The sequence below is a fragment of the Vombatus ursinus genome, unplaced genomic scaffold (assembly GCF_900497805.2).
Source record: "Vombatus ursinus unplaced genomic scaffold, bare-nosed wombat genome assembly UNPS02014816.1, whole genome shotgun sequence".
NCBI classification, from domain to species: Eukaryota; Metazoa; Chordata; class Mammalia; order Diprotodontia; family Vombatidae; genus Vombatus; species Vombatus ursinus.
Window position 1 is genome coordinate 3,178,423 of NW_020954594.1, and position 26,669 is coordinate 3,205,091.

The window sequence follows — 26,669 nt, forward strand, 5'->3', positions numbered from 1 at the left end:
TTGGTGAGAAAAGTGGTTTTTTTTGTTTTTTAAACCTTAAGATGCTATAAACAGGTGAGTTGTTCTTGTTTCAAGGAAAACAACTCTGTCCTCTGGAGACCTGCTAGTAATGAGTGTCAAGGTGGCAGGTAGACCAGCCCATACTCCTAAGGAGATAGGATGTGGAATGAGCAGACTGCAGAGAAATTGGGGGAAATCCCAGAAGGGCAAGCAGGGTGAGAGCAGGGAGAGGAGAAGTGGTCGCCTGATCCATCCCCCAACATTTCGGTCTTTCACCATGTCACAATGCCTAACCTACTAGGGAGGGGGGTCAAATCCTACAAAGGACCTGAATTGGCTGCCCCAAATTCAGGGATGATACAAATTATAGCAATTAGAGAGCGTTGACTTAAAACGCCCCAAACGGCAGATTCACAACCCCAGCTAAGACACCTCAAGCCCCCTTAACTTCTGTAAAGTACTTGTCTGCCCAACAGTGGGAGAATCCACACAAGAACCTTAAAGACTGCAATCGCGTAAGGGTGGGGGAGGCTATCCAGGATGACGGAGCGCTGCTGGCCATTGAAGTTGATGCGCTCAATGCAGTCCAGATATGCATCTGTCCAGTAGATCCAGTCGTCATCCACCGAGATGCCATTGGGCCACTTTACATCCTCGGAAACGATGCGATAGATGGAGGATCCATCCATGTTGGCCCGATAGATTCCAGGCTTCAGGTCACCCCAGTCGGTCCAAAACATCAACCTGGTTTCAAACCCATGAAAGAGGACATCCCCGTTAGAATTGAGAAAATGGACCTCAAATCCTGATGAACACAAACCTGCCAGGCAGAGGCAGCTAAAGTATTGGACCTGGGAGTCAGGAATGCCTGAGTTCAAATCATCCCTCAGATATTTACTTAGCTGTGTAACCCCCAGGCAAAGCACAGAACATCTCTTAGGCTGTTTTCTCATCTATAAAATTGGGATTATGATGACACCTACCTGACTGGTTTGTCATGAGGCTCAAATGAGCTAATATATGTAAAGCACTAGGTGAACCTTGAAGTACTATATAAATGTTAGCTATTGTTACCTCCTGCTTGGTATCTGAAACTAAAAATGTCTGCAGTGCTATGGCAGTGGCATGATGGAGAGACTAATCCAAAAGAAATTCCTTGGCTTTGAAACGGAGCTTGTGTGTGTGTGTGTGTGTGTGTGTGTACCACACACACACACACACACACAGAGTAAATAAGCCACAGATAACTGAGATTAACTATTACTGTCCAAAGTTTCTCCAAATTTTACCTTTTCTACAAGATACTTGGACTACTGGGCAAATTCTAAAGTTCATAAATAAAGAGGGAATAGAGCTCCTTGGCCAAGACTATTCATTGTGGTAGAGTGGACAGAGTACTTGACTTGAAGTCAGAAAGATCTGAGTGCGAATCCTGCCTTAGACACTTAGCAGCCACGTCACTCTGAGCAAGCAGCTGCTCCTCTTCAATCAGCTCCTTCCCTCATCCAGAAAATGAGGAGGCTGAGCTCCAAGGTCTCTTCTAGTCCTAAATCTGTAACCCTATGAACTATATCATTTTCTGTTATTCTAAACAATTCCAGTTTGGAAATCATCTATAGCCACAGAACTAAGAGATGGATAAAATACTATGCTTATTCCAGTAGTTGTCATGTCAAGAGGGAAGCATCTGCATCCATTTTGGATCACTCAAAGGGGCCATGCGATGCAATGCCTTTTGCCATCAGAACTGGACACTTACCCTTCTTTGGGGACGAGGGCCAAAGCCCTGGGCCGATCAAGCAAAGAGGAATTGACAATAGTAAGTCGAAAGTCTCCATCTGGATTGGCCACCTAAATGAAAGATATGTAGTCTTTAGATGGATATATTTCCCAAAGTGTTATGATTTTTGTAGCAATTTCTACCCCACATTAAAAAAAATAACATTTCTTAAAAACGGTATAAAAATGGGATAATAAGGTCAAGGAGTGGAAACTAAGACAGGAGGAGAGGTCAAGAGGTGATAACTTGGGAAAGAACTCAAGGGTACATGGAATAGAGATCAGAATGAGCATGAAGGACGCGGTTAAGAGCTGCAAGGCAGAAGAAAAGATGCAGTGATAAAGGATCATGATCAGATAAAGGGATTTCAGTTTGTAAACACAGAAAGGGAACACTCATTGGTGATATCAAGATCATGGGGAGGAGAAGGAATGGAGGTCATGGCAACTGAGTAGCCCGAGGAACTGGAAAGTTAAGGTTCTTGGGAAAGCATCACCATGTAGGCTGAAATTTCCTAGATGGGGCAATGAGAGAATGATAGGCCTGGAGTCAGGAAGACCTGAGTAGAATCCAGCCTCAGACACTTACTAGCTGCTTAAGCCTGGGCAAGTCACTCAATCTGGCTGCATCAGTTTCCTCAACTCTAAAATGAAGACAATAATAGCACCTACTTCATTTGTTGTGAGGATCAAATAAGATATTTGTAAAGCACTTAGCACAGGGCCTGGCACCTAGTAGGCACTTAATAAATGCTTGTTCCCCTTCCTAGTAGGAGGGTGATAGCTGGGATAGAAGCTGCAACTGAGGCACAGAACGATGGAAGGAAAGAAGGAAGGAAGCTCAAAGGAAGAAAGGAAGGAAGCTGGAAGGAAGGAAGGAAGGAAGGAAGGAAGGAGAGTCCTGGGGGTTGGTAGGTAACTGCTACCAGGATCCAGGCTGGGTGATAAATTTATACAGCATGACCCTCTATCAAAGCAACGGTGGTAGAGGGAGAGTACAGAAGCAGCAACAGGGAACATGGAGTATTCCAACTTTCACACCATGACTAGGGGTATGAGTGAAAGTGCAACCAGGGCTGGAAAGAGTAGACAGAGAAGCCGTTATAATGATAACAATAATAACAATGATAGCTAGCATTTATCTAGTGCCTACTATTTGCCAGTCACTGGGTTAAACACTGTATAAATACTGTCTCATCTGATCCTCAAAACAACTCTGTGAGAGGGTGCTATTATTATCCCCATTTTACAAGTGAGGAAACTGAGGCAAAGAGGTTAAATGACTTGCCCAAAGTGACACAGCTAGTTAAGTGCCTGAAGCTAGATTTGAGCTGAGGTCTTCCTGACCCCCATGCCCAACGCTCTCTCTAGTGAAGCGCCTAGCTTCGGTGACATCAGGAAGCCAGAGCTCAGTGACTGTGTACCAGCTACTATTATGTTCTAGGTCCCAGCAATCTTTGCAGTCCCAGCACCAAGCACACTGTAGACACACACAGAATCTCAGAAAAAGAAAGGATGAAAGAGGTCATTGAATCCAAACTCCCCTGAACAGGAACACCCTCTAGAAAAGCCCTGAAAAGTGGTTATCTAAGGTCTCTACTTGAAGTCCCACTGTGAAGTGCCCCCGCAGAGGCAGCCCAAGCCCCTTACAGACAGCTGAAAACTGCTTGTAAGCTTTTTTTCCACACCGAAATCTGCTTCTGGGCAATCTTCAGGGATTACTCCCAGTTTTGCCTTCTGGGGCCCGGTGGAACACGCTTAAATCCTCTTCTACCTGACAGACTTACAAGAAGTATACTTAGAAAGACAGTCATTCTGATCACCCTGGCCCTGTCTTCTCTTCTTCCTAAAGGTTAAAAATAGAGGCTTCAACAGATCCACATCACGGTCTCCAGTTCCATCACCATGCCGATCTCAAACACGATCTAACAAGACCACAATATCATCAGTGAAAGTATCACCTCCCTTGCTCTGATGTTAAGGTCCAAAATTGCCGTAATGTTTTTTTGGGGGGCCACAGGACACCCACTCTCCCTCTCTATGTGGGGTCTTTTCCTCATTAGAAGGCAAATCACTTGAGGAGTTTCTTCTTGATTATTTTTGAGATTCCCAGCACTTTGCCTGGTACATAGTAAGTGCTTAATAAATACCTGTTGACTTGACTTGAGGTTCCAGCGGCCTAAGACATTAATATCTTTTTCTACAAGAATCTTTGTCTCACTTTCCCCATATAGAAATATTTTTTAAACCCAAATGTAGGACTTTACGTTTATCTATATTAAATTTAATACTGGTTTGGGTCCATTATTTTAGCTGTCAAGAATTTTTTGGATCCTTAATTAACCTTCCAAGGTATTAGATCTCCCTCCGACTTCTGTGTCATTTGCAAATGTGTTATATACACTAGAATACCCCTCCCTCCCCATGCCAGTTCCCATTGTTGAGTTTCTTCCAAGGGCCTCCATTTTGGAGATAGGGCCAGGATAGCTATGCTTCATCCAAATCGCTGATAAAAGTGTGAAACAGAATAGGGCCAAGAATAGATGACCGGGGATACTCTGTTAGAAAAATTACTGCAAGCTGACATCAAACATGCTTTAGATTTCGTCATTTCATCTAACTAGGTCAATCTACCCAGCTGTAATATCATCTAGCCCCATCTCTCCATCTTGTTCACAAGAACATCCTGGAACACTTTGAAATTCCTGTCCAAAATCTGGGTAAATCACATGTATAACATGTCCCTCCCTGATATACCGTAACTCTAACAACCTTGTCAAAAAAAGGAGACCAGGTTTGTCTGGCACGACCTACTCTTGACGAAGCCAGGTTTGCTGGTGTGATCACCACCACCCATAACCCATCCCAATAAAAATATATTCTAGATCTTCTCTAGGAACAAAAGTCAAGCCCCCTAGCCTACAGTTTAATGACTCTACATTCTTTTCCTTTCAAAAAAAAATTAGTAAAATACCATGATTGCACAAGTATAACCTATATCAGGGAGGGAGAAAAAAAAATTGGAATTCTAAATCTTTGAAAAAATAATATTGAAAATTGTCTTCACATGTAATTTGAAAAAAAAATACCATTAAATTTTTAAAAATCAGTAAAAACTTGTTTTTTTCCAGTTCCACAGTAGCATCTCTCCCATACTTCATATTTTTCAACAGGATAGAAGCTTGGCCCTCACTTTTATCAGTATTCTTGTTTGTTGAACTGAACTGAACCAATTAAGGCCACGCAGGGCTTCTAGTATCTACAACAAATTTAAGAACACATTGATTCCTAAGGTTTTGTGTCTTAGTCTTATCAGGTGATAATTCCTTCTTAGTGATATCAATGTCCTTTCCTTCACAGCCCTCCTTACTGATCTGCTTTAGGCTAGGAAGCCAAATAACCAGGAGTGTTAGAATTGAATGTTAAATAAAAGTAAATGGGCTGTGAACAAGGACCTGAGGGATTCTCCTTTGAGTCAAGATTCTGGGTTTTACGGCTTTATTTTGTGAATTCAATTTTGGCCAGACTTTGTGCTAGGTTCTTAATGTTTCTGAACTGGTGATGGGATCAGATAGCTGAATTCTTGATACATGAAGTATCTTTGTATAATCACTTTTCAATTACACTCATTAAAACTGTCTGCTTTGTGCATTTTCCACAAGTTTTCTTCGGGCACCTGGCACTGTCCTAGGCTGCTACTACATTAAGACAAATACACTAGTTGTATGTGGTTAAAATTATTATAAGATATTTTCAATTCAATTCCATTCAAAAGACATTAAGGTCCTCCTAAATGCAAAGCCCTGGGCTGGGTGCTAGAAGGATACAAAAGCACATTATTATACAGTCCCTGTCCAATATGTTTTGGTTTGTCTGAGACTAGACCTGTGGTTTCACTGGTATGAGGAAGTAAATTCCTGAGTGAGGAAACTATTTACCACTTTAGGTACATATTTGCACTGCAAATTAGAGTTTTAAGGAGTTGCTAGGAGCACGGGGTCTTTTCCTAGGTCATTTTCCCCAATCTTTGTCTTTCATCTTTTTTCTTCATCTTTTTCTCTATTGCCTTTGACACTGTCAATCACCCCCTTCACTCCAGGTTTCCATGACACTGCTCTCTCCTAGTTCTCCTTCTACTGGTCTGACCGATCCTTCTCAGTGGCCTTTGCAGGATCATCAATGATGTCAAACCCATTAACTATGAGACCCCTACAAGGCTGTGTTCCAGATTCTCTTCTCCCAATATACTATTTCACTTGGTGATCTCATCAGCTCCCATGGATTCCACTGGCATCAACATGAAGATGATTCACAGATTTATTTGTCCAGTCCTAACCTCTCTCCTGACTTCCAGTCTTGTATTTCTAACTGCCTATTAAACATCAACTAGGGAGAAGGGGAACGGAATAAGCATTATTAAGCACCTACTATGTGACGCTTTATAAGTATCATGTCATTTGATCCTCATAACAGCCCTGTGAAGTAGGTGCTTTTATTATCCCCATTTTACAGTTAAAGAAATTGAGGTAAACAGAGGTTAAATGACTTGTCCAGGATCACAGAATTAGACAGTGTCTGAGGAGGGATTTGAACCCAGGACTTCCTGATTTCAGGTCTAACACTCTATCCACTGAGCCACCTGGCTGCCTCTAAGAATACTAGATGTCTTGTAGACATCTTAAGCTCAGTACATTCAAAACTGAACTCCTCATCTTTCCCCCAAAACTTCGCCCTCTTCCTAACTTTTGAATTACTGTCAGGGTACCACATCATACCACCATCCTCCCAGTCACCCAACCCTACAACCTCAGGATCATCCTTCGCCCCCCACTGTCTCTCGCCTCCCCACATTCAATCACTTACCAAGTCATCTCACTTCGATCTTCACAAGGTCTTCCTTAATGCCCCTTCTCTCCTCTGGCACTGCCATTAGCCTGGTGCAGACCCTCATTACCTCAGGCCTGGACTACTGCAGTCCCTGTTGGTGGATCTGCCTGCCTCAAGTCTCCCTCTGCTCCCATCTTCTACTCATCTGTCAGACCCATCTTTTCTAAAGCTCAAGAATGGCCATGTCACCCCACCCCCTCCCCATTTCATTAATTTTCAGGAGCTCCCTAGTGCCCGAGGTATCAAATATAAAATCCTCTCTTTGGTTTATCAAGATCTCCATAACCTTGCTTCTTTCATACTCATCCAGTCTCCTTACGCCCTGTTCCCCACCTTCAATCCAGTGACACCGGCCTCCATGCCGCTCCTTAGATGTGGCAGTCCATGGACTAACTCTAAGAGTTTTCAGTGTCTTTCCCCCATGCCTGGGTCTCTCTGTCTCTGCCTCTCTGTCTCTCCCTCTCACTGCTGCCCCTGGCTTTTTCCTGGCTCCTATCAAGTCTCAGCTAAAGCCCTACCTTCTTCAAGAAGCCTTTCCCAAGAATGGCTTTTCCCTTCGATTATTCCCAGTTTATCATGTTTATCACTGCTTTGTATACAATTGTTTACATGTGGTCTCCGGCATCAGCCTGACCTTCTTGAGAGCAGGAACTTGTTTTTGCTCTTTTTTGTTCTGGCAGGGTTCAGCACAGTGCTTGGCACAAATAGGCACTTAATTGCTAGCTGACTGACTAGAGTCACCCAGCCTGTATGTGTCAGAGGCAGGACTGGAATCCTGACCCTCCTTGCTGCAAGGACTGCTTTCTATCCACTATACTATGCCTGTTCCTCCCTCTTTATTTATTCAAACACAGCATGTCCTTCTCTTTTCTTATGTAGTTCCCTAAGTCTGGAAACTCCTTCCCCTTCTTCCTTTCATCTGTCTAATTCCTACTCATATGCAGGTCTTCCATGTTTATTCCCCTTCTGCCTGTGGTTCTGAGTCTCCTGGAATTCACCACAACTCAACTCAGCTGCCCTCGAACCCTGGCCCTCCATCACCTGTGGCCTTCTCACTCTGGTGCTATCATTTCACCATTCTGGGTCCCCTTATCTCACTGGTGAGATTCTTCTAGGACCTCAGGACCTCCATTTTGGTGATAAAGCCAAGGCAGCCATGCTCCATTCCCCTACCAGTTGTGTTTCTTTTTCTCTGGGTATCGCCCCTATTCCCCTATATAGGGACTTTCTCCTCCCCCTCCCCACTGCTTTTCAGCTCCCATATTTACAAATACAGACTTTCCTCTTTAGAGTTTAAGCTCCTTGAGGGCAGGGACTGTCTTTCTTTTTGCTTATACGTGTATCTCCAGCACTTCACATAAAGCCTGGCACTTAGTAAGCACTTAGATGCTTGTTGCCTGCCTGCTTAACGCAACTCATACGTCCCCTCCTCCAGGAAGCCTTCTCTCATTTCCCATAACCACCACCACCACCAGTTCAATAATTAGACTTTCCACCCCTGGACCTCACAGAGCACTTTCTACCTCTCCAACTTAACTATCCCATTTTCCTATGTATTACAATTATCTGCACTTCCATCTTATTTCTCAATTAGACTACATTTTGTAAGATCAGGGACCCAAACTTTTCTAAACTGAACATCTAGGCAGTTAGGTAGCCTAGTGGGTACAGCTGTGGGCTTGGAATGAGGAAGATCAGAGTTCAATTCTGCCTCAGACACTTACTAGCTGTGTGACCCAAGGCAAGTCACTTAGCCTCTGTTTGCCTCAGTTTCCTCACGTGTAAAATGGGGATAAAAGTATCACCGATCTGACGGCACTGTGAGGATCAAACAAGATATCTGTGAAGCCTTTCAAGCCCTATATGAAGTATTATCTCCCCACAAAGCCCAGCACATATGCTCTCTTCATGATGGGTATTTATTGAACTGAATGCTCAGAATCCAATCCCATGCTACCACTATGCCCTGTATTATGCACCGGCCAGAGTAGACCCTTTCCAATATTAAATAAAAATAGGAGCAAACATACCTCAATTTTTTTCAGCCCAGCATCCACCCAGTAAAGCAGCTGGCTGAGAGGTTCAAAGGCCAAAGCTTCCACTGTTTCTAGGCCTGAATTGATGATCACCTCTTGCCCAGAGCTCCCATTCAAACAAAGACGCTAAAGAGGGGGAAAAAAACAAATGCTTTTTTCAGATGTTTATGTCCTAAGAAGATTATCAATTCTATAAGTGTATATTACCTGGTTAAATGAAGTTTAATCCTTTTAAGTGACACCTCACCCCACCCCCCAATTTATCTTAACAATTTTGATTGAAATCTAAAAAAATAAAAAATACACAGCCCACTTCCCTGCCTTCTTAAACAGAGTAAAATACAGAAAGAAATGAACTTCTTTCTGATGACTCAAGCAGAAACACCAGCTAATGAGTTTTAGAGGGGTCACAGTCTATCTTGGGGGAGGGAAGGACCCACACTGATGAAGCCACAGCTCTCTGAAGGACTGGAGACTACAAGTCATCACCCTGAACATCACTTAGAGTCTGGTGATCATATAGTTATTCCCCTCAGGTTCTTCTGAAGCAAGCAGAGCTACTAATCATTACTCTAGTTTGTGCTATTAAAAGTTCTCAGGCTTTTTTTTTTTTTAACTTTTCTGTTTCCTTCCTTATTGTGACCTTCCCACTGCTTGCATTCTTTATATACTTCTTTCCAGCTATAGCTTTCTGATATGTTGCTACCAACATGCTTTGTGCTGGGAAACCAGGTAACCCAACATACTAGAACTATGTCTCAAGTGAGAGGAAATAGATTCTGAATGAGGGGCTATCATTACTTACACATGTATGAACTTTGGTATATCAGCATTTATTTAGACAGTTCAGAGACTTTTTTGTTTGTTTTCTTTCTGTGTTTTGGGCTGTGCCCCAACAGTTGATATTCTAGACACCACAGCATGGAAGGGAAGGGAGTAAGCATGTATATTCCCCCCTTGAGCCCCCCCCACAGTAACTAAGTATGCCACCCCACCAGAACTGAGGAAAATACATGAGAAACTTCACCACAGATAAGGCTATAAGACAGATTTTGATCTCAGTAGACTAATACTGGAGATTATGCTATATCATGGAATGACCCCAAGTAGGTTACGTCTCCCAAACCCTGGAAACCTCTGACCATTTCTCAGGCTGTCACTGAACAAGCCTCATCAGATGTGGATGTTAAAACTTCAGCTGACCTTTAGTAGCAAAGCTCAAGGTCTCCAGCCAGGTGTACAATCAGCTCACCTGGATGATGTCCAAGGCCAAGTCAGACCAGTACAAGCAGTTGTGCTCGTAGTCAAAGTCCAAAGCCACAGCCGCCCGCAGCCCCGTGACAGGCAACTGCTCGATGGCCCCGGAAGACAGGTCATAGCGGTAGATAGATTTCCTCATGGCATACAGGATGAACTCATTCTCCTCTGCGCAAAGAGACAAACATACAGGAACACCTCAGGGCACAAAGCTGGGGATGGGAAAAGAGGGAGTACCACGACCTCTTAGTCCACCTGGCTGGGGATGGGAAGGGAGGGAACGAGGAAGAGGGTGCCAGAATTTTGTTGAACCAACAATGGCTCACATTTATATGTCACTTCAAGATTTGCACATTTTGGGCAGCTAGGTGGTACAATAGATAGAGCACCAGCCCTAGGGTGAGGAGGACCTGAGTTCAAATCCGACCTCAGGCCAAACACTTGACATTTACTAGCTGTGTGGAAAGTCATTTGACCCCAATTGCCTAAAAATTAAAAAAAAAAAAAATACCTAAACCAGCATGAGTCAAAACAGAGAAAGAAAACTATAAACCAATTTCTCTAATGAATATAGATGCAAAATTTTCAAATACAATATTTGTAAATAGATTATAGCAACTTAACACAAGAATAATACACTATGGCCAGGTAGGACTTATACCAGGAATGCAGGGCTGGTTCAATATTAGGAAAACTATTAGCATAATTGATCATATCAACACCAAAACTGACAGAAACCATATGATCATCTCAATAGATGCAGAAAAAGCTTTTGACAAAATACAACACCCATTCCTATTAAAAACACTAGAGAGCACAGGTACAAATGGAATCTTCCTTAAAATAATAAACAGCATCTACCTAAAACCTTCAGAAAGCATTATATGTAATGGAGACAAGCTAGAAGCATTTCCACTAAGATTGGAGGTGAAACAAGGATGTCCATTATCACCACCATTGTTCAATATCGTACTGGAAACGTCAGCTTTAGCAATAAGAGAAGAAAAAGAAATGGAAGGTTATTAGAATAGGCAAAGAAGAAACAAAGCTATCACTCTTTGCAGACGACATGATGATATACTTAGAGAATCCTAGAGAATCAAGTAAAAAACTACTTGAAATAATAAACAACTTTAGCAAAGGTGCAGGCTATAAAATAAACCCACATAAATCATTGGGATTTCTATATATTACCAACAAAGCCCAACAGCAAGAGATAGAAAAAGAAATTCCATTTAAACTTACTGTAGACATTATAAAATATTTAGGAGTCTACCTCCCGAAACAAACCCAGGAACTATATGAACACAATTACAAAACACTTTTCACACAATAAAGTCAGATCTAAATAACTGGAAAAACATCAATTGCTCATGGGTAGGCCGAGCTAATATAATAAAAATGACAATTCTACCTAAGCAAATTTACTTATTCAGTGCCATGCCAATCAATCTACCAAAGATTATTTTATAGAGTTAGAAAAAACAATAACAAGATTCATTTGGAAGAACAAAAGATCCAGAATATCAAGGGAATTAATGAAAAGAAATATAGGGGAAGGTGGCCGAGCTATTCCAGATCTTAAATTGTATCATAAAGCAGCAATCGTCAAAACTGCTTGGTATTGGCTAAGAAACAGAGTGGTGGATAAGTGGAACAGGTTAAGTATGCAAGACACAGTAGTCAATGACTATAGTAATCTGTCATCTGATAAACCCAAAGACCCCAGCTTCTGGGATAAGAACTCACTCTCTGAAAAAAACTGCTGGGAAAACTGGAAAAGAGTATGGCAGAAACTAGGCATTGATCAAAATCTCACACCATATACCAAAATAAAGTCAAAATGGGTTCATGACTTAGATATAAAAGCTGATACGATAAGCAAACCGAGAGAGCAAGGAATAGTTTACCTATCAGATTTATGGGAGAACAGAAGAATTCATGACCAAACAGGAGATAGACAACATTACGAAAAGCAAAATGGATAACTTTGATTACATCAAATTGAAAAGTTTTTGCACAAACAAAGCCAATGCAACTAAGATTAGAAGGAAGGTAGAAAACTGGGAAAGAATTTTTACAATCAGTATCTCTGATAAGGGCCTCATTTCTAAAATATATAGAGAATTAAGTCAAATTTATAAGAATACAAGTCATTTCCCAACTGAAAAATGGTCAAAGGATAAGAACAGGCAGTTCTCAGATGAAGAAATTAAAGCCATCTACAGTCACATGAAAAAAATGCTCTAAATCACTATTGATTAGAAAAATGCAAATCAAAACAACTCTGAGGTACCACATCACATCTATCAGATTGGCCAAGATGACAAAACAAGAAAATGATAAATGTTGGAGAAGATGTGGGAAAATTGGAACACTAATGCATTGTTGGTGGAGTTGTGAAATGATCCAACCAGTTTGGAGAGCAATTTGGAACTATGCCCAAAGGGTTATCAAAATGTGCATACCCTTTGACCCAGCAATAGCACTTCTAGGGCTATATCCCAAAGAAATCATACAAATGGGAAAAGGACCCACATGTACAAAAATATTTATAGCAGCTCCTTGTGTGGTGGCAAAGAACTGGAAATGGAGCGGATGCCCATCCATCAACTGCGGAATGGCTGAACAAGTTGTGGTACATGAATGTAATGGAATTCTATTGTGCTATAAGAAATGATGAACAGGCTGATTTCAGAAAAACCTGGAAAGACTTGTATGGTCTGATGCTGAGTGAAGTGAGCAGAACCAGGAGAATGTGGTACACAGTAACAGCCACGCTGTGTGATGACTAATGTTAATAGACTTAACCCTTCCCAGCAATACAAGGATCTAAGACATCTCCGGAGGCCTTGTGATGGAAAATGCTATCCACATCCAAAGAAAGAACTATGGAATTTGAATACAGATTGAAGCATACTATTTGCTAGTTTTTTTTTCCTTCTGTTGAGTTTTCTTTCCTCTTTCTAGTGGTTCCTCCTATTGGCTCTAATTCTTCCTTACAACGTCACTAATGTGAAAATACGTTTAATAGGAATGTATATGCAGAGCCTATATCAGATTGTGAGCCATCTTGGGGAGGGAGGGGGAGAAAAATTTTAAACTCAAAAGCTTATGGAAGTGATTGTTGACAAATCAAAATAAATACATAAATAGATAAATAAATGAATGAATGAATGAAAAAAAAAAGATTTGCCCATCTTCTTATCTCTTACTCATTTGTTCCTCACAACAACCCTATGACTAGGTGCTAGTTTTCCCCCATTTAAAAGGTGAGGAAATTAAAGCTCAGAGACAATGATCTGCCCAAGATTACCCTGCAACTAAGTATCTGAGGAGGGGATCCAAATCCAGGTCTTCCTGACTCCAAGTCCAGGCCACGCCCCACAAAGGATCACACACAGAGAACAGCAGAACTGGAAGCAACCTCAGACATCAATCTAGTCCAACTTCCTCATTTAAGCCCCAAGGTCAAGCGGCTTGTCCAAGGTCACACAGCCAGCAAGCAGGTGGCTGCAAAACTGGTGCTTGAACTCTGACCCCCTCCCCTCTGTTAGTGCCACATACACCTTTCCCCATGCCTTAAACCTGAAATTCTCATCCTCTGTGTCAGTCTCACCAACTAAGCCACCTCTTCTCATGAAGCCTCCCATGGCCTCAGTGTTCTCACTGACCTGGACTCAAGTCAGGAGACAGGGATAACAGTCTTAGCTCAGCCTCCCAAAAAATACAGAACTTCAGTAAAGTCATTTTACTCAATGGACTTCAGGCTATACAAGCATTGGTAAAATAAGAGGAATGGACAAGACGGTCTACAGTGAATTAGAAAGAACACTAGACCCAATGTAAGTTAGGAGGCTGGGGTGTGAGGACCAGTACCACTGCTATCTTAGGAAAGTCACTTCAACCCTTTGGACCTCAAGATGTCTCATCTGTAAAATGGGAATAACATCACTGTACTTGCCCAGCCTGCCCCATACAGGTATAATCAATCAAGTGAATGAATAAGGAAGCATTTATTGAAACACCTACTATGTGTCAGGCATCATACAGGGTTTTGAGAATATAGAGACAAAAGAAATAGTACCTGCCTTGAAGTTATACTCTCTGGAGTGCCCTTTTTCATAAAGACAGGCAGCTGGTGGCACAGTGGATAGAGTGCAAGGCCTGGAATCATGGAAGTCCTGAGTTCAAATCTGACCTCAGATACCTACTGGGTGAGCGATCCTGGACAAATCACTTAACCTGTTTGCCTCAGTTTCCTCAACTGTAAAATAGGGATAATAATAGCATGTACCTCACAAGGTTGTTGTGAGGATCAAATGAGTTAATATTTGTAAAGCTCTAGCACAGTGCCTGATACATAGTAGGTGCTATATAAATGCATATTATCCTAAAAAAAAAACCCAAAAAACTGTAAAATGTTAAAATGTGAACTTTCAGTACTAACGGAAATACTGAAAGGTCTCTTTCAATAATCTCCATCAAACAAGGAAGTGCATCCTCTCTCCACCCTCACTACCCAGCTGTCACGCTGCTGTTTGTGCCTGCTTCCTCTGCAGTCTTCAGGACTTCCAGCCTTTTAAGCTTTTAAACTTTCCAGCCTTAAACTGACAGCAAAAAGAGTCTCAGGACATAAGAGATTCCCTTCCACTTTCCCCTGAAAGTTCTAGAAGCCCAGAATCATCACTACTAATCACAGGTGAGGACGCTTTGAGGGAAACCTACACACACTAACCAGCAGCGCTAATGACTGCCTGCCTGAAAGAAAAAATGCCCCAGGTCTGGAAATCAGGGATTCTTGAACAGGTGTATGGGTGTGTGGGTGTGTGTTCAGGAACTTTATATATAGATATAGATGTATGTATGTATATAGATAGATATTTATAGATACAGATAGACAGATATAGATATGTATACATATGTATATGCATATATATGCATACATACGTATGTATATCACATATATATGCATACATATGTATGTATGTATATCACATATAAAAATATTTATACACACTTGCATATGTAGGTAAATACATGTATATGTGCATACAAAGAGATCTATATCTATGTATTTTTAAAGTTCCTGAACCCACGTTTAAGAATCCCTGAAATTCTCATGTGAAATTCTAATTATATATGTGTGTGTATGCATGTGTGTATGCACACACATATGTCGTATATATGTTTATGTATATGCATGTGTATATATGTACTCCATGTATGTGTGGGTGTGTATATATTTTATATATCCATGCATATATTTACACATGTATATGTGCATATGTATATAGACGCATAAATATTTCCATCTAAATATTGGTATTTCAATATAACTGGTTTCCTTATTTTAGACATCACTGAAAAACATTATTCTGAGGAGGGGTCCATGGTCTGCCAATGACATCACAAGGGTTAAGAACCCCTTCACTAGACAAACACGCAGAAGGGCAGATGGCTGAGAATCCTAAGTCCCTGCATCTGCTGCTTCACCAAACAGACCGATGTAAGAAGGGAGCTCAGAGACCCTATGGTCCAGAGGTTCTCCACTTTCTTTTGTGTCAAGGACCCTTATGGCAGTCCAGTAAAACCTACAGACCCCTAAGGATAATATTTTTAAATGCATAAAAAAACACATACGATTACAAAGAAAAGCAATTCTACTGAAATACAGCTATTAAATTACTGAAAAAAAACCATTCTCTTGGCCTCCAGGTTAAGAACCTAGGATCCTGCCCAATCCCCTCATTTTGATGATGAGGAAACCAGAGCCCAAGTAGGGTAAGAGACTTGTCTAAGGTCATAAAGTAGTGTCAGAGATGGAATTTTAATCTAGGTTTTCTGACTGAAGAGGGCTTTCCATTTTGCCATGATGACAGCCTATGCCTCTTCTCTGTCCTTTCACACTGAGATGCTCTGCCCTTGCAGAATGATGGGGGCTACACGTAACACACCTAATACACATAACACTGTTAGCACTGATTTCTCTTCTGAAATACTCTGGTGGAATGAAACTTTGAAGTGGGTAGAAAGGCAAATATACGGCCCACACCAAGAGAGCTCTTGCTTGTTCCCATCTTGCCCCTTTGAACTAACTGTATGGCCAACACCCCATGCCCCTCTGTTAACATGAACTCTCTGTCCTCTTCGGTCAATTCTTGCTCAATACTGATCAAAATGAGACCTGGATTCTCAACTTGTGAGTCTCCTATAATTGAGTAAGTCCCAATGTGAAAGGGAATAACCTGAAAAAAATTCAGATTCTTCCAGTATATTGTAGAAAAGTTTTGCACACATTTGCAAAGTGACAGTTTTGACAATCAAGTGCTTCATGGGGCTATGTTCAGATATGAATCCTCTTGCTGCAGTGTGGACAATTCACACAAGAACAAATCCTACATGAAAAGCCAAAGTTATGTACCCCAAAGAGAACAAAGAAAGAAGAAAAGGGCTCATGTACAAAAATATTTATAGCAGCAATTTTGGCAGTAACAAAAACAATGGAAACTGAGGTGTGCTCTCCTATTAGAGAATGGATAAACAAAAATGACGGCATCTAAATGTAATGGAATACAAGTATGTCATAAAACATGATAAAACAGTTTCAGAGAAAATTGAGATGACTTGTGTGAACTGACGCAGAAAGAACACCTTATTCAATGACAACAACACTAAAAAGAAAAACATCTTTGAAAAACATCTTTAAGAACACTGATCAATGCAATGATAAACCACAATTCTAGAGGACCAAAGTAAAGCAGGCCACCCACCTCCTGCCAGAAAAGTAATGGACTTAAATGCAGAATGAGGCATACATTTTTGGAAATGGCCAACATGGAAATTTGTTCTGCTTAACTTTGAATAAACTGTATTAAAAGTTTTCTTTTTTGTTTTTGTTATTCAATTGGTAAGAAGAAAGAAAATGGGAGGGAGAAAATAAATGCTTTTTTTTCAAACAACCAAATGTGTCAGGATGGCAGACTCCAGCACTACAAACAATCTAGGCTCCAGTTCATCTTTTTTACCCTCTTTACTTAAAAAGGTCTTAAATCCTCACACCATACTATCACTGCTCAACCTTTCTAATTTTCAAACAAATCTTCTCCTTAGAAGTCTCAGTCTCTTTAAGAAGGGGAGAGAATACTAGAAGGTCTATCAAGAAAGCAAGGGAAATTAAAAACCATGCTGCCCTAAGAGTCAGGGACTAGCTTCACAGTGACATTATACTCAAAATTTACAGGATGAATTCATTTTCCTCAGTGAGATTCCATCTTCTTACCACACCAATAAATACAAACCTCATTCTGCTGGTTTGCTTCTAATAATCTAATGCCTCCAAATTGCCTAAGCCCAGGACTGTTTGCCTCAATTGTGAAGCAGAGAGTGGACTTCCAGGTTCCGTGAGAAATTATAAAATGGAGCAGAACAGTAATGCTCAGCTCTTGGCCACACAAAGCCACACATCATGTCTATCACACACACATTTCCTCTGACAGTAATCATAAAGAGAGATCAAATATTTGTAACCCCATCAAGACACCTAACCCTTCTCATCTTTGCAAAGGGGTAGGTGTTTTCCATCAACTCCAGAAGGTCACATCTCTCTTTAATGTTACAACTTTGCCTGCTAGCCTAGGAAGTCTTCTACATTTAAAAGACAATATCTGTCATAAAGGAAACTGAGCATTCTACTTCTTGTCCTATCTTCTACGAAAAGGTTCTTAACCTGGGTTCTTAACCATGAACTTATCTGTGTTTTTTTAAGTGAAAAATACTTCAACAGAATTCATTTCCTTTATAATCTTACGTAGTTTACTTTATGCATTGAAAAATGTTATTCTGAGAAGGGGTCCACAGACATCACTAGAATGCCAAAGGTATCCACAACATACAAAAATGTTAGGAACTCTTGGATCCTATTGAAAAAAGAGAAGGATTCCTGGCCCTTCAATCTGCTTTAAATGAACTGGGTTCTTTTTCTCCAGATGAATTACTTTCAGATATATTTTCTGCTAAAATATATATTCTAGCTCCTTAAGCAAAATCATTAAACCCTACTAACCAAAGTTGTCATTAATAACAGTTCTTATGGATGAGGCGAGGGGGAGAAGGTAAGGTAAACATGTATCATCTGCTCATTTTTTGGAGTCTGCCAAAAATGTATTCTTTATAAGTCTCCAGTGAGACTGCATGTTAATTATGCTGCTAATGATGGAAGATGAAATTAAAGGACCAATGAGCTTCCCATGAACAGCACCCATGCAAGCTGGCAGCCAGAAGGCCAATAAGATGCTGTCACTACCGGATACACAGGGGCAGGCTGCTTTTGGGATTCATCTGGCCCCTATCGCTGTTCCAAGAGACGGCATCATTTGCTAATGGAAGTAGGCACAAATTATTCACCTCCACCCAGGGCTCTGAGAAATCAAAGAAAGGTTACAAATGAATGAGACTGGGAAGCTGGGAGAAGAAAGAAAAGAGGTCAGAAGACTAACATCTTTTTAAAGCTACCATAACTTCATGCCTATGCTGCACATGCTTCAATAGACAGTGTCCTGAAATCAACCTGGAAAATGCTTGAGGGCATACCTCCCCTTTGCAACATGCTGCCTTTCCACAGAGTTTTCTGAGATTAGCATGCATGGTATAGATCTAAAACTGAAGGAATACTACTTATCTCTGCCCTCTGGCTTGCTGACCCAATGCCTTCACCAAGTGGCCTCAAGCCTAAGGAACCCACACCACAGACTGAGAGTTGGAAGGGATCTGGGAGACCAGCTCATCCATCCCTTTCATCTTACAGTCAGTTAGCAAGCATTTATTAAATATTTACTGTGTGCCAGGCGCTGTGCTAAACACTGGGGACACAAATACAAGCGTCTAGGTGGCACAGCAGACAATGTTGGAATAAAGAAAACTTGAGATCAAATCCTGGTTCAGACACTTACTAGCTGGGGGACCACGGCTAAGTCACAAGACCTCTGCCAGCCTCAATTTCCTCATCTGTAAAATGGATGGTGATAATAGCATCTACTTCATAGGGTTGTTGTAAAGATCAAAAAAGATAATATGTAAAGTGCTTTGCAAACCTTAAAGCATTATATAAATGCTAGCTGCTGCTGCTACTACTACCACTACCACCACTATAAACACTACTATCATTACTATTATCACAACCACTACTACCACTACTACTACTACCACCAACACCACTACCATCACTATCACTACTACCACTATTATTACTATCACTACCACTACTACCACCACTACTAATACTATTATTACCACTACTACCACCACTACCACCACCACTACCACTAATACTACCCATTACTACCATTATTATTAAAAACTACCACTACTACCACTATTACCACTACTAATACTACTATTACTGCTACTACTACTACTATCCCTATTACTACCACTGCTATCATCATCACCACCACCACCACTACCACTAATACTACCCATTACTACCACTATTATTAAAAACTACCACTACTACCACCACTACTAATACTACTATTACTACTACTACTACCACTACTACCACTTCTATCACCACCACCACCACCACCACCACCACCACCATTACCACTACTAATACAGTCTCTATATCTTGCATGTACCTAGTCATTTACATTTTGTCTCCCTCATTAGTATATGCTCCTTCACTTAACAATAATGGGAGAACACCATCCCAACCAACCTTCAGCCCTGTAGCATTGGCATCCTTCAACCTTAAATATGATGGTAAGCAATCAGTCCTGGTCCTATCATGACTTCAGGGCACGAATGAGGTTTAGATGTCGCTGTCAGGAAAGAAAGTGACTACGTTTTACTGGTTCTACTAAAAGGTCTTTCCTCGACCACAGAAGTGAAAAACTCACAGCTGTTAGCAGCCCCTGGCCCCCTGGAAGCAGATTAAGGTGTAACTGGGAAATGTTGAACAAAATAAATAAAAATGTAACACAATGTTGTTGTAGTTGTTCAGTTGTGCTTGACTCTTCATGACCCCACGAACCATACTATCCGTGGAGTTTTCTTAGCAAAGATACTGGAGTGGTTTACCATTTTCTTCTTCAATGGATTAAGGTAAACAGGTTAAGTGATTTGCCCAAGGTCACAAAGCTAGTAAGTGTATGAGGATAGATTTGAACTCAGGAATTCCAGACTCCAAGCCCAACACTCTACCCACTGAACCACCCAGCTACCCCTGCAATGTCGATAGTGTTAATTTGTGTTTTTCTAAGTCACTTTGTGGCCTGCATTGATCAGTTCCATTTCAGTTTGAGACCATGTCCTACTGTTAACTAAGCCTCCACACCTGTGCTTGCATGATGCCAGGACAAGGAAGAAATCACAGCTGGGGAGGAAGGCAATGCGAAATTAAATCTTTCTTACCAGCCAAAGGACAGGGAACCAATTCTCCCTCTAAGCGGGCTTCAACATCTCCACCACTACAAGTGTCTCCAGAAATCTTTCGGTATCTAGTCATGTTACAAGAGGAAAATGAAGAAAAAAGGCAAGTCAGTAAATACTACCATCAAAACAATCATTCTCAAAGGTGTGAGGATATCATTACCCTTCTGCTAAACAGAACCCATGCAATTCATTTCTCCACAAAACTAGCAGAAAGATTTCCTCTCCATTCTGGCTCACGTCCATTGGGCTGATCAGATAGGCCTGGATGGTACTCCAGGAGACTGTCTTTTGGCTTGTTGTCTAATGGTGCCAAGTGGGAAATTATCACTTGGACCAAATCCTATGAAGATTATCCAGTCAGGTGGAAGAGGCCTCTTAAGTCATCTAGTCCAAGCCACGCCAGCTGTGCTTGGTGAGAGGCCATCCACTGGCAGCCCATTCAACAAGGGAATAGTCTGAGCGTTCAGAAGCTTTTCTCCAAAACCAGCCTAAGTTTGCCCACCTACAGCTTCCTCCCAATGCTCCTGGCTCTTCCCTAGGGGGCCAAGCAGAATGAGTCAAAATGACAGCTATCATGTCCCTGTGGGTTCTCTTTTCTCCAGGCTAAACATCTCCTGCTATTCTACTGCTCTTCATAGGGCATGTATTTGAAGCCCCTCATCATTCTCCTCACCTAAGAACAAGATGGCACCTACAGCTTCAGAGACCTGGATTCAGGCTCACCTGGAGCACCTGTATTCTGAACACATGTACAACAAGAACATCCCTAAAAACACAGGAAAGATCAAGGCCTTGCAGGGCTTCAACTCAGAACTGCCACCCTGGCTGCCCTAAGCACGTATGTAACCCTAAATGCCCCCAACTCTATCAGTCACAGAATTCAGAGTTCAAAGGGACCTTTGGTGCTTTGTAATCCCATCTCCCAGGCTTTGAACGAGTCCCACCTATAACATCCCTGACAGATTGCTATTTAGCCTCTACTTCAATAAATCCAGCTGAGAAGGAGCTTCTATTGTGGAGGTGGCCTTTTCCACTTGGCAGCTTTCATTTCTCTGTCCTATGTAATATCCAAATCTTGGTCCCTATAAACTTTCACCCATTGGCCCTAATAGTTTTGCTTCCTGAAGCCACATAGAACAAGTCTACCTCATCTTTCTAGGGAGATTCAGAAATTTAATCTAACACAATTCAAAAAATAGTTCTTACATGCCTGCTAAAGTTCCATACGCCATGCTACACAGTCAAGATACAGATATTAAGGAACACATAAGCTATGTCCTCAAGGATCTTACAATCTAACAGTAAGGATAAAACAAGATCACCAATATGGAAAAACACAAGCTAAAAAATGACAAAGTGCTAAGACAAAGACTAATCAAAGTACAATCTGTGACAAATCTTAAGATGCTCGATTATTTCTAGCTAGAGGGAAATCAAAAAAGGTTTTGTGGAGGAGGTGGCTTATGAGCTAGGTGCTGGCTGGCAGAAAGAAGGGATCTGAATGGAAATGGGGGTGGGGATGGGGAGGAGTCCATACCAGGGTTTTAAGAACGTTTGTACAAAGAGAGAGCCTCTAGTCTCTCTAGAGCTGGGATAAGAAGGTACTAAAGGTCCCTTTGACTTCTAAATTCTGTGACCCTACGGTTAGGTGAGTCAGTCTGGAAACTCTTAAATCTAAGCCCTGCAAAGCCCTGATTTTCCAAGGTTTATGGATGTTCTTATGGTACATGTGTTCAAAATACAGATGTTCCAGGTGAGCCCGAAGGAAAGACAAAAACAGAGTTTGGTGAGTAGTACAGTTTTCTTGGAATAGATTTGTTGTTGTTCAGTCATGTCTGACTCTTCGTGACCCCATCTGGGGTTTTCCTGGCAAAAATAGTGGAGTGGTTTGCCATATCCTTCTCCAGCTCATTTTACAGATGAGGAAACTGAGGCGAACAGCGTTAATTGGCTTGTTCAGCGTCTCACAGGTAGTAAGTGTCTGAGGCTAGATTTAAACTCAGGAAGATGAGTCTTCTTGACTTCAAGCCTGGCACTCTATCCACTGCAGCACCTAGCTGCTTAGAATATAAGCAACAGGAATATGACCTAAGAAGAGGGGTGTGCTGTAGCCAGCTTGTACCAACTCATGAAAGCCAACTGTTAAATTTCCAGTGTGAGCATTTGTACCTTGTAAATCAGCAAATGTTACAAATCAGGACTTGATTTATTATTTTGTTGACTATATAGATTTAACAGACAGATAGAGAAAATGTTAAAAATGGAGATTAAATGTAAAAGTGTGTCACAGGTACATTTTTCCCACCAGGGATACAGTTGTTAAAAATTTACCAGCACATCTCTGGCTAAGAGTCAGGCTACTGAAAGCCCTGAATGCCAGGATAAGAAGGTTTATCATTTTGTCCATTTAGTTTAGTTGATAAGACAATGAGGAAGCTAAGTTTTTTATACTTTAACCCAGTTCTGCCAGCCCAGCTCTGCAGAGGCTCTTCATGGGGTGAGGCAAAGACTAAAGCTTGCTAAGGAGGAGATGCAGTACTGCCCCTGGAGTAGCACTAGGAGGCACCACGTCAGTAACCAAAACAAACAGATCCAGCTTTTTTGTGCTACCACATCCTAACGAAGACTGAGCTCTTTTTTTTTGGCGGGGGGTGGGGAAGGAGGCTAGGGAATGGGGTCACACTTGCTCAGGGTCACACAGCTAGTGTGTGTTATGTGTCTGAGGCTGGATTTGAACTCGGGTTCTCCAGAATCCAGTGCTGGTGCTCTATCCACTTCGTCACCTAGCTGCCCCTGACCAAGCTCTTCCTAAGAATACAGCCCAGTGGCAAAGAAAAGGAATAAGCAGAGAAGCCTGGTAGAAAGATAAAAATTGTATTCCTTCCCTTTCATTCTCTTAGTTGGCTCAGTGAATAGAGCGCTGGGCCTGGAGTCAGGAAGACCTGAGTTCAAATCTGAGGTCAGACACTTACTAGCTGTGTGATCCTGGGCAAGTCATTTAACCTCTATCTGTCTCAGTTTTCTCATCTGTAAAATGAACTTAATAGCACCTACCTCCAGGGTAGCTGAGAGGCTAAAATGAGATAATCTTTGCACAGAGCTTAGCAAAACTTAAAGCGCTACTTCATAATGGAGGACGTAGCCACCCTGGTCATTAAGACACACAGGCAATGGGATTATAAAAGCAGAAGTCCTTAACTCCAAGGGGTCTGTGGACAGATTTGGGGGGGGGGGGGGAGGTCCTGTGACTTTGGATGAAAAAAAAAATTTTTATTTTCACTAACCTCTATCTGAAAGCCTTTCCTTCAATTATTTAAAGAACATTGATTCAGGAGTCTGTAGACTTTACCAGACTTCCAAAGAGGTCCATGACAGAAGAAAGGTTAAGAACCCTTAATATTGACAAAGAAACATACATTCTGCAAGGCTCCCCAAAGGGATACCATCTCTTTAACTTTACATTTCTAAGGAAGGCATCACCCAAAACAATTAGAAATCCAGCCAGATGACTGTAAGGGGTCCCCTTTTATTGGTCCCTGAGCAGAGAATTAATGGGAAGGGTAATGGAAAAGACCACTAATTTGGTGTCTTTCAAAGAGGAGCAAAGAGAGAAAGACCTAGGCAGAGGATGAATTCAGAAACGGTGCTTCTCAGGTGCCATAGCCACCCATGCTCTTTTGGGCTGATTGCTTCTTCTATCTAGGACTCAGATTTTCTCTGTTCTCTGGGAAGAATCCTGTTTATCTCCCACAATCTACAGGGTCATTGTAAGAGCAAATAACATAAAAGAACACACTTCAAAAATAAAAGAGCTCTAAAACTGGAAGGGATTGTTAGTGATGGTATCTTAATTAGAGATAACAATACTGTTACTGCTCATTGGAGGACAATTCATAAAGCAAAGAAGACATTAGTCTGAAGGCAAAAAGGAGGTATCTCCTGAAGCCTAGGAGGAATGGAAGCCTGGAACCAACCTTGACTCTTAATTTCCTTAATGACGATTTCACCTTCAAGAACTGGAGGAACCAACAAGAAGGGAATTTTATTCTGGATTTCATACTTGCTACCAGGGACAATCTGGGTGCTGGGGTGGAAATGAGAAGGAATAGTGGAGAATGGGCATTTATTAAGTGCCTGCTATATGCCAGGCATTGTGTTAAGCACCTTCACAGCTAAGAAGAAGAAGAATATAACACTATGTGCCAGGCATTATGCTAAGAGCTTTACAATTAGTATCTCATTAGATCCTTACAACAACCCTGGGAAGCAGGTGCTATTGTGTTCATTTTAAAGATGAGGAAACTGACACAAGGGTCAAGTGACTTGCCAATGTCACACAGCCAGTAAGAGTCTATAGCTGGATAAGAACTCATGTCTTCCTGACTCCATGTCTGAGGCTCTACTCAGTGCACCACCTGCTTCTGATGGGACCGTAGAGCTTGTGACAGAGTAGAGGCAAAACTAGACATAATCTAATTTGCACCCTAGGTTTGGAGACTATAAATTTCAAAAGGTTCCAAAGGATAAGCAAGATTCCAAATGCAGACTAATATTTTACAAGGGAAGTAAGTCATCCCAAGAGAGACAGGAAGCCCTCAAGACTGAAATTCTGGGGATGTAAAAGGAAATAATTCCAATGAAGATGAATAGAGATTTATCTAAAGGGACCTACATGGATACACATGGAACTCACTAACAATCAACTTAGGATTTTCAAAAGACACGGATGGAAAATGAAAGTGAGGGGAGGCAATGGAGGTTGACTATAACAGCCCGTCATAGTCCTGTAATAATGTCTGGAATACTAGAACTCAGAACGGGCAGAGCTGGGGAGGAAGGCTAAGGACCACAAAGGGAAACCTTTTGTTAAGACAGGCAGGAAAAAGGAAGAGGGTCAGAAAAGGGGCAGGAGCAGTTTTAGGAGTGAATGGGATGACAACTGACAACAGAGAGACAAGACTGCTGAGATCCTACTTTGCTTCAGTCTTATCTGCTGAGAATGTCCTTAGCAAAGGAAATGATAAAAATGACTCACAAGAAATTGCCACCCAAGATACATTAGAAGAGAATAAGAGAATATCCAACTACCCAGGAGGAATTCAAGTCATCTGGGTGACATATACTATGCCCTGACTAGAGTATGCTATACTATGGCCTTCATCATAGTACTCCCACCACATTGTGCCCCAGCCAGACCACACCTAAAGTACTTATTCAGATCCTGGCACCACTGTTTAGGAAGCACACTAATATTCTAGGCAATGTCTAGCAGAAGACAAGTAAAATCACAAACTCTCATAAGTGCCATATGACAATCAGTCAAAGAAACTAAGAATATCTAACTAATAAGAGAAAACTTGGTGGGAGGGGAGGAAGGATGAAGAAAGAGGAGATAACAATATCATAGCAGGATAATGGGCTATATCCTCAGGCACTGAAAAGAACTGGCAGATGTGATTACTGAGCCAGTGGGATATCTGAAGGATGGAGAACAGGAGAGGCATTACTGCAATGTGGGAGGGCAAATGTTCCAATGGGAGAGAAAAAGAATGGAGTCTGCGAAGTACAAAACAGGGAGTTTGTCTAATTCCCAGCAGAACTCTAGACCAGAGTAATAAAGAATTGGTTAGTGGGTATCTCAGATGGAAAGCTCTAACTATAAGAAGCTGGTTTGACTTCCTCAAGAACAGGTCAAATCAGATTAGCCTTATTTCCTTTTTGGACAGCATTTACTAAGCTAGAATGCTACCTATCTACTTTACCTAAATTTTAACAAAATATTTGAGAAAGGCTCTCATGCAATACTGGTAGGAGAGGTGGTGACGTGGACATGCTGACAGCATGATGGGACGGATTTGGAACTAGTCAAGCGACTGGACTCCAAGAGTGGGACTCACTAACGCCTTCATGTCAGCTGGCAAAAAAGCACCTAATGGAGTGTCCCAGGGATCGAGACTTGGCCCCAGCCTGTCTTTATCCATGACCCAAATAAAGGCATAAACAGCACGCTCATGGAATTTTCAGATAGCACAAAGCTAGAAAGAGAGTCAGGAGCCAAAAAGACCTTGACAGGCTGGAGCACTGGGATGAATCCTCTAAGGGTAAATGTGGAATCTTTTAGCTGGATTCCAAGACTTGACTTCCCTGGAAGATGGGGGAGGCAAAGCTAGACAGCAGTTTGACCAAAAAAGATTCAGGAGTTGACTCCCAAGTATGATAACTGCAAAACCAAGAAAGCCTCCTTAAGAGAAGCAGAGCCTCCAGGAATAAGGAGAC

General features: G+C 41.6%; 1 protein-coding gene across 1 annotated transcript in view; it reads right to left on the reverse strand.

Annotated features, from left to right (window-relative positions):
* The window catches only part of SORL1 (sortilin related receptor 1), a 216,807-nt gene that overhangs the window by 76,634 nt on the left and 113,504 nt on the right, over positions 1-26,669 (reverse strand). The window contains exons 16-20 of the mRNA XM_027835471.1: positions 20,373-20,458; positions 9,955-10,127; positions 8,697-8,828; positions 1,760-1,851; positions 498-744 (exon numbers count right to left, since the gene is read on the reverse strand). Of these exons, the coding sequence (XP_027691272.1) occupies positions 498-744; positions 1,760-1,851; positions 8,697-8,828; positions 9,955-10,127; positions 20,373-20,458 (730 nt within the window). The remainder of the gene's footprint in view (positions 1-497; positions 745-1,759; positions 1,852-8,696; positions 8,829-9,954; positions 10,128-20,372; positions 20,459-26,669) is intronic.